The sequence below is a fragment of the Scomber japonicus genome, chromosome 7, assembly GCF_027409825.1.
Source record: "Scomber japonicus isolate fScoJap1 chromosome 7, fScoJap1.pri, whole genome shotgun sequence".
NCBI lineage: Eukaryota > Metazoa > Chordata > Actinopteri > Scombriformes > Scombridae > Scomber > Scomber japonicus.
Window position 1 is genome coordinate 16,636,523 of NC_070584.1, and position 15,150 is coordinate 16,651,672.

General features: G+C 41.9%; 1 protein-coding gene across 1 annotated transcript in view; it reads left to right on the forward strand.

Moving 5' to 3' along the window:
- The window catches only part of cep350 (centrosomal protein 350), a 33,010-nt gene that overhangs the window by 17,257 nt on the left and 603 nt on the right, over positions 1-15,150 (forward strand). Inside the window, exons 18-36 of the mRNA XM_053322410.1 lie at positions 688-798; positions 921-1,061; positions 1,240-1,385; positions 1,539-1,646; positions 1,750-1,967; positions 2,148-2,362; positions 2,621-2,893; positions 3,080-3,229; positions 3,380-3,540; positions 7,701-7,936; positions 8,107-8,300; positions 8,739-8,883; positions 9,602-9,762; positions 9,880-10,013; positions 10,121-10,182; positions 10,294-12,221; positions 13,108-13,626; positions 14,204-14,350; positions 14,662-14,784. Of these exons, the coding sequence (XP_053178385.1) occupies positions 688-798; positions 921-1,061; positions 1,240-1,385; positions 1,539-1,646; positions 1,750-1,967; positions 2,148-2,362; positions 2,621-2,893; positions 3,080-3,229; positions 3,380-3,540; positions 7,701-7,936; positions 8,107-8,300; positions 8,739-8,883; positions 9,602-9,762; positions 9,880-10,013; positions 10,121-10,182; positions 10,294-12,221; positions 13,108-13,626; positions 14,204-14,350; positions 14,662-14,784 (5,172 nt within the window). The remainder of the gene's footprint in view (positions 1-687; positions 799-920; positions 1,062-1,239; positions 1,386-1,538; positions 1,647-1,749; positions 1,968-2,147; positions 2,363-2,620; positions 2,894-3,079; positions 3,230-3,379; positions 3,541-7,700; positions 7,937-8,106; positions 8,301-8,738; positions 8,884-9,601; positions 9,763-9,879; positions 10,014-10,120; positions 10,183-10,293; positions 12,222-13,107; positions 13,627-14,203; positions 14,351-14,661; positions 14,785-15,150) is intronic.

Here is a 15,150-nt window from a genome sequence, read left to right on the forward strand (position 1 = left end):
ACACACATTTAGGCTATTCTACATGATCTCCCTTTGATAACTGTCATAATTTTGTTTGTCCATTCACTGAGCTTCGCCTGAAACCGTTTGAAGCTGCCTCACACACACACACACACACACACACACACACACACACACACACACACACACACACAATATACTGTATACTGCACTGCACATGTCAGACGTTTTATTGAATGATTGACATTATATTGTGCTGAGCTATGTTTAAGTGTTACATTAGCTGCTCACAGTTGTTCATGTTGTGTGTTTTTGTCTTTTTGTGAGGACAAAATATTAGCCATATAGATTGTTTACATGTACATATACATGTGCAGTAGGGTCTGAAAGTGTGACTCTCCCATTCTGGGAAAATGGTCTCAGACTTTTGAACCTTACTGGATTCATGTGATACTAGGACTATACTGTGTGTGTCCCTGGCATCAGTTTACTACTTACTTTACATCATCTGCTCTTGACAAATGTGAATTAAATATAGTTTTGTTCTTTGCTTTTTTTTTTACCAGGGACTTGAATTAATTTCTGCTGTTGCTGCATAACATTTACTTGATAACTATGTTTAAGAGCTATTTGGGGCACCTTAAATTTCAGTGACATACTGCCTCATTATAATAGCTCTGTATTGATGCACTGTATTGACCTGCTTTCTGAACTTTGACCCTGCAGGTCAAGCAGCAGCGCCATGAGCGTGACCTTTACGAGCTGAAGATCAAGGCTGAGCGAGAAGCTCTGGAGACAAAGCTACAGCTGGAGGAGAACAGACAGAGGGTGGCCAGGGTACAAACACACACAAAAGCATACAAACACAGTTAATCAGTTACATTATTCTGTTCTGTGTATGATGTGTACGTATGCATTACTCTGTTCTGTGTATGATGTGTACGTATGCATTTGTACAGGCTCATATTGAGCTGCAGGAAAGCTTGGCAACGACTCAAAAAGAGACTTTGGAGGGCCTCCAGGATGCAACTACAAAGATGATGAGTCAACAGGCTGATGCAGCACGTTACACTGCCGATGCTGCCCGACACATTAAGGAGGTTAGTAATCACTAACTTCCCCCTTTGCCTGGAAAACAGTCTGTGTCTTGATTTTGTAACAAAAACTGATTGCTTGTTAGGTTACAGTAAAGAAATAACAATAAATGCAGAGGCGGAATACATAATAAGACTCCTAAAATCAATTATTTGATCTGTATATTGTGTTCTTGTCTTTCAGATGACAGAACTGGTTCAGTCGCAGATAGCAGGAGCTTTGACTGTCCCTCCTGTTGCCACTGATTCCTCCACATTGAACCAGGACCAACAGGAAGAAAAGCAGAGCTTCTACACAGAGCAACAACATGACAAATCTGATTCTGACAGGTGAACTAATGCTTTAAAAAAAGCTGTGTTTAACATCTCTAGGCCTTACTTTTGTAACCAGATAGTGTCATGATCCATCAGACACACAACCTATATGCTTTAGATTAATATCTCTTCTAAATGTATAATAAATCCCTTCTGCTTTACTCTCAGCTTCCAGAGTCAGGAGTCAAGCAGAATGACCAAGCCAGAGGAACCACTGTCTTCACTTAATAGCCTCAGTCACTCTGACTCTCTGTCCTTCAGAAGACCCAACCTCAGGTACCAGACAGGCCTCTCATGTAGCACTGGTTTCACTTTGTTCTAGTGGATTTGTGAAAGAGGAATACATAAGACTAAAACTGTCTTTTTCCCCTTTCTTCAGTGGAGCAGACTCTAGTAGTCACCATAGCCCGTCGCTTGTGTCTTCAGACCATACAGAGCGGATGAAAAGAGAGGCGGCAGAGTTAAAATGGAGGAAGGGGACAGGTGAGGAGAGAACAGAGAGAGAAGCAGGCAGCAGTTCCATCGAGGAAGAAGTTCCTGCAGCAGCTAATGACTCGCTCTGCAGTGAGAGCATCCCTTCTGTCGTGGATGAGAAAGGTAAATGGTGGCAAGCAGGCAAGTTTAGATGTGTAAATACTCAAATATTTCCCTTAATGTAGCGTTGTAGCGTTTTAATGCAACAATCAAGGGCTGGCATATGGTAGCTAGCCACCTTCCTACATAGGTGGCTTTTAGTTTATATTGTGCACTGAGCTTAACTTATTTATGGCTCTCCAGGTGACAGTACATCAGTTGCCACAGAATACTCTCTCAAGTTTGATGAGTCCATGACGGAAGATGAGATAGAGGAGCGCTCCTTCCGTTCTCTGCTGCCATCTGAGGCACACCGCCGTGGGACTTTGGAGAAGAAGCCCCGCCACCATGAAGAATCAGAGGACGATGGTGCAAATCACAACACGACATTGGTTCCTGGGGTACACAGTACCTTAAAGGTGAGAGGGCAGTAGAGTCATACAAATGTATTATAGTTATACCAGTTATACCATTTATCCCCTCAAAAGTGTCAACTGGATGTTCCTCATTGTGCCTGGGGTTTCGTCCCTCTTTTGTCATGTCATACACAATTACCTTGCTTGTTACATATTTTACTTGGCTCCCCCTTTAATTCCTCTTCTCTTTAACTCATCACTTGCTGTTGATCACCTAAATTTAACCTCCGTCTTTACACCTATGTTTTCCTGCAATCTTAGGATGCGAGTATTGCCTTCTCTGGTGGACAGGACAGTTTTTCCCAGTTCACCATGGACATGGTGCGTCAGTACATGAAGGACGAGGAGGTGAGACTGCAGCATCAGAGCTCTCTGCTGCATCTTCGCCAGAAAGCTCTCAAGGAAAAAACGAGGACTGAGTTGGCTTGGCTTGAGCACCAGAAAAAGAGGCTGAGGGACAAGGGGGAGGATGACAAAATGCCACCTCTTAGGAAGAAGCAGAGGGGCCTTCTGATGAAACTACAGCAGGAGCAGGTATGTGGTTAGAAACATGATGCAGTTAAGTGACAGTTGAGCTTGAGAGTATACCGTGATTTCAACCAATCTGTGTAACTTGATGGCAAAACCATTCTTGCATAATAAGTAATAATGTTACACCACCACACTGGTGTTTGGAACCTCATTATTGTGCATGTATATTTTTTTAAATTTGTCTTTCAGGCTGAGATCAAGCGGCTTCAGGAGGCCAACAAAGCAGCAAGAAAAGAAAGGCAGCTGTTACTAAAGCAGCAGGAGGAGATTGAGCGGATGAGAAATTCTACACTGAGACTGAAGGAGCGTCTCAAGTGTGCTGGGGGTGAAGTGCCATCTGTAAGTAGTGCAACCTTCACAACAGATAGATTTTAAGCAGTTTGAAAACATGCACATGATTGTCGAGCATGTTGCCATTTACTTCCGTAAGCTTTTATTTTTATTAGCTTTACTAATTATTGGCTTGTCTGCATGTCATCCATCCTCCAGGAGACTCCAGCATCAGAAATCCCTGTGGCAAAGGCAGCCTCCTCCAACATGATGCGCTCCGATGATGTCCGCAGCCCCTCTCCCTCGCTCTCCATCTCAGGAAGTGAGACAAGCAGCATCATGCAGAAGCTCAAGAAGATGCGCTCTCATATGGATGAAAAGTAAAGACATTAAATTATTCTTCATATATTTACAAGGTTCTTGCGGCTTACTGTCAGTTTTTCCAAGTGACAGAAATCATGCTTCCTTATCTGTTTTTAAGTGCTTGCTGTAGTTTTGTCCCACTGCCTTTCTATTTGGATTTGATTCTTTCATGCTTTTTAATATTTTGCTTTTCCCTATTTATTTTATTTTTGGCCCCTGATTACAATCGGAGTCATTTAACACATAGTATGTGCTTCTGTCTGTTCACTAATACTATTTTATAGCATAACACTGCTCTACAGGTTAACACTTATTTTCTTCTCATTCATTCTATGGACACAAGTCACGAAAGACAGACATTTTCTTACTCTACACATAGAAACTTTAACTAACAACTAATCTAATAAACTAACAGTAATATCAGTGCATGGCATATTTCTCTTGCTGTCTAAAGTGCTGTGAGTATGTGGATGTGAAGATGGGCCTTCTCCCTCTAGATGAGACAAGCATTAACACTGTGCTACAATACCCCCCCACCTTAAATAGATTTGTACTACCTATAACAATAATATGTAGGAAGATCTGTTTGAATAGTTATCTGTTGAAGTGTTGAAGTTAAACTAATATGGGAAATGAGGAACATCAGACGACGTTGAACAGTATTTAAGTAATTGTGTAATCATATTACTGTAACTTTCAATGACAGCAGCACGATTCATTTCCAGATAAGACAAACAGGTTCTGCATTCTATCATTTTTATTACTCCCACTTCCTCTTGTTGGGCTTGGAGTTGCTCTAAGTCCTGAGAATCCAAGGTTTTAGATTTAGCTAACAGCTTTGGTCAGATGATTGTAGAGCCTCTTGTGACCGGCCGCCTGTAACAAGTGGGTTAATTGTTCTGAGGTTTAGGATTTTTATATTGGCTATAAATCACAGGCCAGTCTTTCATGGTAGTGGTTAAGCAATTTTTAGGTCTAGATTTGTTTGAATTTACACAATTAGCAACACAATTTTGACTTGGTTCTCTGCCGGTTAATTTTAATAGGTTAGGATTAGATCATGTAACTAAAACATGAAACTGCTCACATATTGTGTCTGATCATGCATTTATTGGATTCCTTGCTTGCCATGATCCTTTTTAACTAAATACCAGCTATCTCTTCCCTTCCCTCCCTTCCCTGTCCTGCTGTTGATCATAGCCAAAGTTATTATACACTGCCTGGCCAAAAAAAAAGTCGCCACCAAAAAAAAGGTCACACACACTTTTCGTTGGCCCGCCTTTAGCTTTGATTACGGCACGCATTCGCTGTGACATTGTTTCAATAAGCTTCTGCAATATCAATATGAACCACTCTTTCACAATTTGAGCCCGATGAATCATGGCATTGTCATCTACCTGAATATACTGAATGACCAGGTTATTCCATCAATGGATTTTTTCTTCCCTGATGGCACGGGCATATTCCAAGATGACAATGCCAGGATTCATCTGGCTTAAATTGTGAAAGAGTGGTTCAGGGAGCATGAGACATCATTTTCAGACATGGCTTGTTCACCACAGAGTCCAGACCTTAACCCCATTGAGAATCTTTGGGATGAACTGGAGAAGGCTTTGCGCAGTGGTTCGACTCTCCCATCATCAATACAAGATCTTAGTGAAAAATTAATGCAACACTGGATGGAAATAAATCTTTTGACATTGCAGAAGCTTATCGAAACAATGACACAGTGAATGCGTGCCGTAATCAAAGCTAAAGGCGGTCCAATGAAATATTAGAGTGTGTGACTTTTTTTTTTTTTTTGGTGGCAACTTTTTTTGGCCAGGCAGTGTATATTATATATTCAGTTTGACATGACACTAACAAAGATCTAATCATGTTTTGTCACAATTGTCATCTCTCACTGTAACTTGTTTATGCATCACCTATTAACAAATCTAACATTTAACCTTATCCACAAGCAGGCTTGACAGTGATCATATCCCCATCTAATCTCCATTTCATGCCCACACACTAGTTTAAATGTTAATTAAGGGACTGTTACAATGAATGCATGTCCCAGAACATTTAAAAGTAACCATTTTCTAACATAAACCTGACACACTGCAATAAAAACACATTTGCTCATATGGCTCTTGTCTCTCCCTTTCTCTCTACTTGTTTTCTCCCTCTGTTTTTATTGTGTTTTTCCCCTCACTTTGTGTGTGACGTCTGTGATCCATTTGACTTTGTGTGTTACATGTTTGTGTGTTGTAGACATTGTTCTCCTGTCCACTACTTCTTCTCTGTGTTCACGGCCCATCACTGGGCCTCCCTCAGTGTCTGTCTTCCCAACCTTCACCCTAAATTCCAGCTCTTTATCTACAACCAGTTGGTCAGGTACTGTACAGTGCTCTCTACCTCTACCCCACCGCACCTAAACCTAACCCTGCCCTGCCCCGCCTCACCCTACACTGTATTGGAACATGCTTGTGCTCATCCACTGGTACTGGGACTTTGCAGGGGTGGGACAGTGAATGATGATAGGATGTGTTGGTTTGTTTGGGTTCTCTGTCAGGTTTTGAGGTTTTTTCATTTGCAGGAGTATGGGGGAGGAGTTTGAGAGTACCAAAGGAAAGCTGCCTTGCTGAAATAAGCTAACCTTTTGACAAAATCACTTTCAAAATTTGTATTTATGTTACTTTTTAATGGTTTTACCACTAGTGTAAGCATTAACACACACTGGTTGTGTAGCCCTTTTTAGACAAGAACAGAAATGAAAAAAATGGTCACATTTATAAAACTGGAGGTGAAATAGACTCTGATACTATTTTGTGAAGGTCAAAGGTTATGTTTATTTTAATAAGAGCCTTCCTTATTGGATGGAAATCTCAGTCTCAATCCTGAGATTTCGCTAATTTCCGTGGTGTTTAATTTGTGACTATTCCCCTCTTTCTTCCTTGCCTCTTGGAATGAATGATTAAGTTGCAGTGCATCTCCCCTCAATGTCATCGTCATACTGTGGCTGCTCAGCTCCAGCCCTGTCATTGATACAAAATGTTTTGAGATGAAACCACACTATGACATGGAAGTAAAATACTCTGTTTCTTTTACAGAGAATAGGGCAGAGATAGAGTGGTCTATCTCTTTAATGAGCTCAGTAAATCTTAACTAGCCCTCTTTATTAGGTAACTGTTGCATTGGATGGGATAATAAGTACAGATGGCCATTGGCTGTAATAGAGTTTGGGAAGGCACTAAAAGAACCCCTCAGCCTGGTTCTTCAGTATCTGATCTGTCATCAGTATGCATTAGGTCAAGAGAAAGGCCTCTAAATTAGATCAAGGCTAAATAATACTGCACTGTAATGGCACCCATAGCTGTGGGAGACCACATTCAGAACAGCTCTACCTGACTGCACTTTATTTGATAGATGTCTGTAGGGATATGCACAGTACCAGTCAAAAGTTTAGACACACCATCTCATTCGCAAACTTTTGACTGGTACTGTATGTAATAGTACCCCAAAGTAGGTATTGGACGTTGAAGTCAAACAAATTCTGTTAGGCTGACAAAACAACTGCTGTCTTACATTTCAGTCTCATTATTGTCGTTGAATGGGGGTTTACATCAAATGGAAGAGGTCATACTAAAGAGACGATTAAAGACTTAAGTGTTTGTCCTTAAGGGCCTCTTGAAACTGATACATATGTTTGTTTGTGTGACTGTACCTATTCAACATTCAACCCCTGGGTCTCAGTATGATGCATGGATCTGATGTTCTCACTGTTATTTTCCCACTGTTCTTCTGTCATGAGTGACATTTCATCCCCTTTTTTAATTTGATGGGTGCTTGTACACTATATTTGGATAATTAATGTAGTGAAAGGAATAATTAAAGCATGGCTGGGGGGGCGGGGGGGTGTGTGTGGTGGACAGAAGTTTGAGGTGAGTTTGCAGTGAATACTGAATGTCCAGGTGATCTGGGTCTGCTTGCTTTTGCAAGATTATTTTTAATCATTCTTTTATGCTAAACGTCGTCTTCTCTCTTCTCTCCCTCATCACTACCTACATTCCTGGTCCCTCACCACCACCACCACCCATCTTCTTCCTGTCGTTACTCTTTTCTTAATCTCTTCACCTCACCATCTCTTCTTCCACACCATCCTCTTTTCCTGCATTACCATCCTGCTCCTCAGGTTCCTGACAAAACGAGAGCAGCAGCTGATGCAGAGGCGTCACCATGCTGAGGAGCTGCTACAGTGGAAACAGCGGCTTGACCAGGAGGAGGCAGAGGTCCGCAGGATTGAAAAGGAAGCCTTGGCTGTCTGGGACAAAGATCGTGCTGTGTCAGAGAGTCAGAAAAAGGAGATCTCTGATACTAGTGCCAGCAGTCACCACCGAAACTCAGAACCAAGAACTGACAGTGAAAAAGGTGAAGTTACAAAAATGTTTTAGTTTCAAATAAATGTCTAGCTTTTTAAGAGGTTTGAAGTCAAAAGAAGTATAGAAAGTATTTATTAAATGAAATGTGGGACCCAACTAATGGTGTTGGAATCAAAATCAATGTAAACAAGTAAAGATGAGTTGATGCTTTATTTTCAGAGTATTTGAGTGAGGTTGACACCCCCTCATTGACACCTGAGTCCAGCATACACACAGAGGGACAGGGGTCCCAACAATCAAGAAGCCCATCTTCAGCACAGCCTGTCTCGGTCCCTGAAACACCTTTTGCATCCACCCAGAACAGCCCTGCAAATTACAGCCAGGACTTCACGTCAGCTTCACCCAGTGTAGTGGTAAATGTGGTTTTCCTTTTGTATTTCAATGTTTAGACTAATCTCTTTGATAAAAGCTTCTGTTAATTTTGAGCTCATCTATAGTTACTCCAGAACTGTTTTCATAGAGAGAGTAATGTTTCATTTCCTAAAAAGGTTGTGGCCAAATTCGACACAAAGAATTCTGTAGCTTTTGAGGGAATTTGTAGCCACTAAGCTATTGAAATACACAGAACTTTGCTAGTTTGAATATTAAAGTTCAGAGAATAAATTATTTATTGTTGTTGCACTTATTCTACAATATTCTATGAGGGACAAGCAAGGGGCAGCTATGCATTTCTTACATGTATCAATCCAAGCATTACTCTATGGTCAGTCCATTATGAAGTGTGGTCATCATAGCCTGAAGTAATAATCCTTCTTCATCCGCCTCCTCCTCCTCCTGTTTGGTCTCTCCAGGCTTCTCCATGCAGAGTCAGCCACAGCCCTGCTCTCCCTCCTTCGGATGGCAGCAGGAAAGCCAAGATGCAGCTTCGCTCCTCCTCCCGGACCCCCAACCAGACCCGAATTCAGCCCACTGACACCCCTATGGCCATGCAGAGTGGTAAGTTTCCCAAAACCCTAACACTCTCACTCTCTCTCTCTCTATCTATCACTCTCACTCTCTCTCACACACACACACACACACACACACACACACACACACACACACACACACACACACACACACACACACACACACACACACACACACACACACACACACACACACACACACTGAATATGTAATATTTTTGATAGTTCCTGATAGTTCATCAGAGAAGAGTGGACATAATGCAGCTGTATAGCTGGCACTGTGTAGTCAGGCATAATGTGATGCTGCCAGTAATACATTATGCAAGCACTTCCCTGATACCTAACCTGCTTTGCTGTGTGATAGGAGACAACACTTTACATTGCACTTTGTTACCGCTCAAGCAAAGACAATTTTACTGCCCCAGTACTGAAACTGAGTGGTTTGTTCATTTTCAGGCCACTGTTCAATCCTTTGCACACAACCAAGTAGTTTATTCCAATTTTGTCACTTCTGTCTGCAATTCTAATCTTTGTAATACTCATACTGTTTGTTCATTGTGCACAAGCCAAAGCAACGTGCGTAAAAGTGAACTTTACACATTCTTAGTAAAGAAAATATACACTAATCCCCAAAGAATTGGGTTTGAGTTTGAATGGGCACAAAGTTGGATTACCCTTTGCTAATCACAGAGGCCTGGCACTGGTTTCACATTCTAACTGTGATTTATATCTAAATGTGCTTTCAGAACCCATTTCAGACCAGAGTGATATAGAGAGTCGTATCACGGCCTTGAAGGAAGAACTCAGAAAACGGAAGTCTATGGCCTACCAGCTCAAGAAAGAGCAGAAGAAGAGGCACAAGGAGCGCCTGAAGGCACAAGAGGCCAGCCTACTGAAACAACTGGAGGTAAGTATGTGGGCCTCCAGGTGGTACATTTTGTGTTTATGTGTGTGTGTTTGCATTTATACATGAATAATCAGATACATACGTATCTTAACTGTTATTCTTGTCATCTCTTTTTAGAACTATAACAACTTCATTGAGAAAACAAAGGCAGAACTGAACAAGGAGCCAGACTCAACACCTGATACCAAGTCCCAGATCAGAGAGTCCACCTCAGTAGTGGAGCAGTCCAGTATTCAACCACCTGCACACAGGTATCAAAAACAGTTGCAAACATGGTGCTCTGGTGCTGACACATGTTAAATTGTAATATGAGTTAAAATAGAGTGGATTCAATTAAAAGCCATTATGTCTTTCATAGGTCTGAAACCAGCACAATCTCTGACTCTAAAAGGACACAAATCAGTGCTTCATTAGATCACAGTGAGTAATTTATTCTCATCATAACAAATAAATACGGGATATTTACTCATGTTGGGGTTTTGATAAGAGATAGATTTGATAAATAATATTGTGATCCTCTTTCTGTGATAGATGCCTGTCCTCAACCAGATTATGTTAGATCCACCTCAGTGCCTGAAGAATTGTCTGATGAAGATCCGCCAACAGTCACTCCAACCCCAGTACATGGCAGCCCAGAGGGTCTGAGCTCAATACTGAGAAGCCATCAATCCACAGATGGTCTTTTAAGACCTTCCTCGAAGGAAGCTCATGCACAGATAATAGAGTCTGGGGATGAGGACCTTGTGTCTGATCAGAGATCCGACATTCAGGAAGAGCTGGAGGTTGAAATCGGCCACAATTTGGAGGATCAACATTCTGAACGTCTTCTCAAACTAGAAAAGGAAGACCGACTTGATTCCCGGGAGAATCTCTCTACATCTAAACTTGACTCCCCAACCATAAGTAAAGAACATCCATTTGTTAGCTTAGAACAAGACAAACAATTAAAGACGCGGGAATCATCTGAATCAGAGGAAGATGTAAAATCTATCACTGCCTCTGACAAGTCACATTCAGCTGCAGTGGATCTCAAAACCTCACAGCATGCTAGTGTCAGCCCCTCATTCAGTAACCATTCCCGTTCCATTCATTCAGATGCCTTCTCTTCAAAGGAGTTGGCACCCATAAAGGACACCGAGGCCTCTTCACCCGTGGCAGATGGCTATCATGATGACTTTGAGTCATCGGTGGATTCATCGCTCAGGGAGGAGTGTCGTAGTCCCAAGCCAGCCTCTTCAATATCTGTTTCCCCGACTGAAATCAAGGACTCTCCAAGCAGAGCTATGCCGTTTGACAACCAAGATAAGGAGGTAGAGGAGGCAATAACTGAAGAACTGAGTCACCATACAGGGACTAGTGGTTCTAGCCATCAAACTGGAAACCTTCTAGATCTTCATAAGCAGACAGAAGACTTAAAGCAAGAGAGCAAGAGCTTTAATTCTAGCCATTCACCCCCCATCTCTTGTTTGCAGACCCCCCCCTCTCCTGTTATAGATGAAATGCCAAGTTTTAACATTGGAGACCGAGTGCTTGTCGGCGGTGTTCAACCCGGCACTCTGAGATTCAAAGGTTCTACCAGCTTTGCCAATGGCTTCTGGGCTGGTGTGGAATTGGATAAGTCTGAAGGCAGTAACAATGGCACATATGATGGGGTGGTGTACTTTGAATGTGATGAGTGTCACGGTATCTTTGCTCCCCCTGACAAGATCACACACCTGCCAGACAAATATGAGACGTACGCAGACACCACAGAGGACGAGGACTCATTCTTTGATGATCTGTCAGACAAAGGTGGGGATAAGCGTAAATCAGACGAAGGCAAATCCCAAAGACAAGGAAATCTGGAGACTAAAAACGGACAAACTTCTCAAAAGGACTTTGGGTTTGGAGATAAAAAGGTTATGGATGAGTCTGTTCACCCGAATCACCACCACACACTGAAAGGCGTATCCCACCTCAATTCGCAGCATCACAAAGAATCAAAGCACCCGATTTCTAATGGAAAGAGCGGGGACATAATTTTGAATTTTGAAGATGCGCCAACCACTCTCCTCATCTCGGACTTAGACCGGATCAGTCCCGGGAAGCAGAGTCAGAAGGAGATTACTGACCTTGTCGAGAGTAAAGATGTAGACTCCAACCATCATTTAACTCCTGCTGACATTTCCACAGATATCAGGGATGATAAGGCCGAGCAGAAAGAAAAGGTTTCACTGGATACATTTGCAGACCAGCTCCTTAACAACTTTGTGAAAGACACGGTTAAGCAGTTTGCTCAGATTAAAAAGGCTAAAGAGCAGAAGATAGAAGCTGCCAACCAGATAAATGGAGACCTCTTTGAAAATGCTGAAAAAGAAGAAGAAGAATGGGTCCCTTCAGTGGAACAAAAAGATGGTCTGCCTTTCTTTCTACCTGCAGAAAAAGAGGAACTTTCTTCTCCAGAGCTTTGTAACCGACCGGTGAGTTTAGATTAACGTGTCTTTAACATGTTACTAAAATTAAAATGCCAATGTTTTGCCTTATATATTTCATAATATCATATAAATATATAGAACTGTCATTATTAGGCAGCAAAAACTAATAATGCTGTATGTCATTGAACTATGGAATTTTCTTTGTGACATTATGATGTTGTTGACTAATGGTGCTTTTCCACTATACAGTTCTAGCACTACTAGGCTCGACTTGACTCGGTACTGTACCAGGAATAACCTTTTCCATTACTATAGAACCTACTCAACGTGGGCAGGGTCGTCATAGTACTTGTCATGTACTTGCTGCTGGTTGTGGCTTTCTGTCACACACAAAGCAAGAAAATTGAGCCGTATAGGTGTAACGCTGTTGCCGGTATTTAAAAATGCCGGCTTTGATTCTTGTGTGGGACGGCTCATGACTCTTCCAGTGACTCCCTGGCCAATCAGTGGCCAGCAGTCTGTTGAGGTCACATTTAGTATCGACTTGGCTCGCTTGGAACCTCGGCAGAGCAGGTACTAAAAAGGTACCAGGTACTATCCCTAATGGAAACGCAAAAAAAACGAGTCGAGTAGTGCTAGAACTGTATAGTGGAAAAGCACCATAACAGTATTTATTGATTTGACCTGGAGAGTCTTTGCTTTTGGGCTGTGTTCAGCCAAAGTCCAACGTTATGTTGACAGATTTTATTGAATTAGGTGCTCTTTGCTGAAGAAGCTTTTGTATCTGAAACAGAAAGAATACTCTTAAATGTTAGATCTAAATTATAAATTGAGGCTTGTTATGTCATATATTCACATTTATGGAAGAATCAAATCTAAGATTAATAGTAAGCACAGAATTGACAGTTTTCCTGTATTTCTTTCACAACAGGAGAGTCCGGTGTTGGGAGCCAGTGGTCAAGAAGAGCTTGCCAAGCGGCTAGCGGAGCTGGAACTGAGCCGTGAACTACTAGATGAGCTGGGTGACGATCAGGACTGGTTTGATGAGGATTTTGGCCTCAGCTCCCGCAGGGAACAGCAGAGGCTCAAACAGAAACAGAGAGAGGAAGAGGAAGAGGAAGAGGCGAAGTTGGGAGGAACAGCCCTGGGGGGGCTGATCTCATCATCAGGCGGGGAACAGCAGGTAAAGACTCCGCCTAGACCTGAGCTTCCTCTTCCCATGCCCCCTAAACTACCAGAGCAGCCTGCCATGGTGGTGCCCCACTCAGCCACAGAGGTAGAGAAGATGGTCCATGCTGCCACTCAGGAGATCTGGGAGAGCTGTGGCCTGGGGAAGGAGGGAGCACCAACACTGGCAAAACTGCCCTGTCCCACACCTTCACAAGAGTATTTGGGTAAAGAAGCCACCAGCCAGGACCAGGAGGCCCTATGTATCTGCAGCTACAGAAAGGTGAAAACAATAACTTGCAAAACAAATCTGTGTAAAGACAATCATATCAACATCCCAATAAAGAAATGATCATGTGTATCCTAATACCACAATCAAACCAGGAAAATGTGATTGACTTTCTCTTTGTCCCCCTACCATAGACATCAGCTCACAATGTTTCAGTAGTTTCTAAGCCACTGGTAACAGGATTTGCAGTGGAGTCTTAAAAACAGCACTCAATCTGAGAGGATCTGCTGAGTTTAAAAGCCAGCTGATTTTCCATTATTCAGCAGATGCCTTGAGGATGAGCATCTTTTTTCAAGACTACGTAGCTGTTAGTTGCCTCTGACTCATATCTATCATGCACATGTTACTGACTCCTGCTCCAGAGTTTGCCTCAGTTGGTCAGATGCTTTGAATGCAAATAATGCTGACATCTATTTTCACCCAACATTGGATTAGTGCCATTGAATGTGCTGTACCATGATACTTCTGTACTGCAACATTAAAGCTGTCCATTTATTTTAGTACGACTTTCCATTTATTCTCTTTTAATATAATTAAGCCCCTGTATCTTAATTATTCTGTCACTTCCCAGGCTGTGTATGACCTGACATGGGAGATCCTTCAGGACGTCTATGCTGAAGACCCCAATGCTGATCAGCCTCAGTGGGTCAAACCACGGCGTGCCAAGTCCTCCTTTTTCCACAGAGTCAAGACACCAGGAGACATCACCAAAATCCAGGTACAGTAGTACAGGAGAAAAACCAATGATAACAAGATACTCTATTCTAAAAATGTAGTTGCCATACCAAAGGTCAGCTAGATTTTTAGAATACAAAAGAACCTTCAGTGGTCAGTTTCTTATCTGCTACAGTGACTAAAAGAGAAAACAACCTCATAATTTGTTTCTGTCATAACCTCACCCTTGTTATCAGCACATTTGCAAAGTGGAGTGCAGTAACGAAGTTCTCTGCAGTCACACAAGTTCAAACGCAGTGTCATGCCTTTTACACATATAATTTTTTTTTTTTTTTTTTTTACTTTTTTGACTAGGAATTCATCTCAGCCGAAGTACTGAAATTGTACGGTCTGACAAAAGATCACAGTCAGAAGACCGACTGGCAGAAGATGCTTAAATTTGGCAGAAAGAAACGGGACAGAGTCGATCACATACTGGTAAGTGCAGGAATTGTAGCGACTTCCTTTGATTTTTTCCCCTTTTGGATAAGATCAGAAATGGGGTTTTTATTTCCACTAGATGGCAACAACAGTTCTATAAAATTATTTTAGAAGTTTTATGGTTGAGGCATTTTAATTGAGGATTACAGTCTTTAATGATCTCTCAGTTTATGTGAAGGAGAAATGAATGGCTGAATAAACTGTGCTTTCTATTATGTAAAAGTCCAATATAGCTCCAAGTGTTTTTGCACAAATTTGAACTGAAATTGTTACTTAATGTCTGAATAACAGATGTATTTCAAATTGAAATTTCACCTGTCAGTCATGACATTTTTAATTTTTAGTCACTGGGCTACAGTAGCT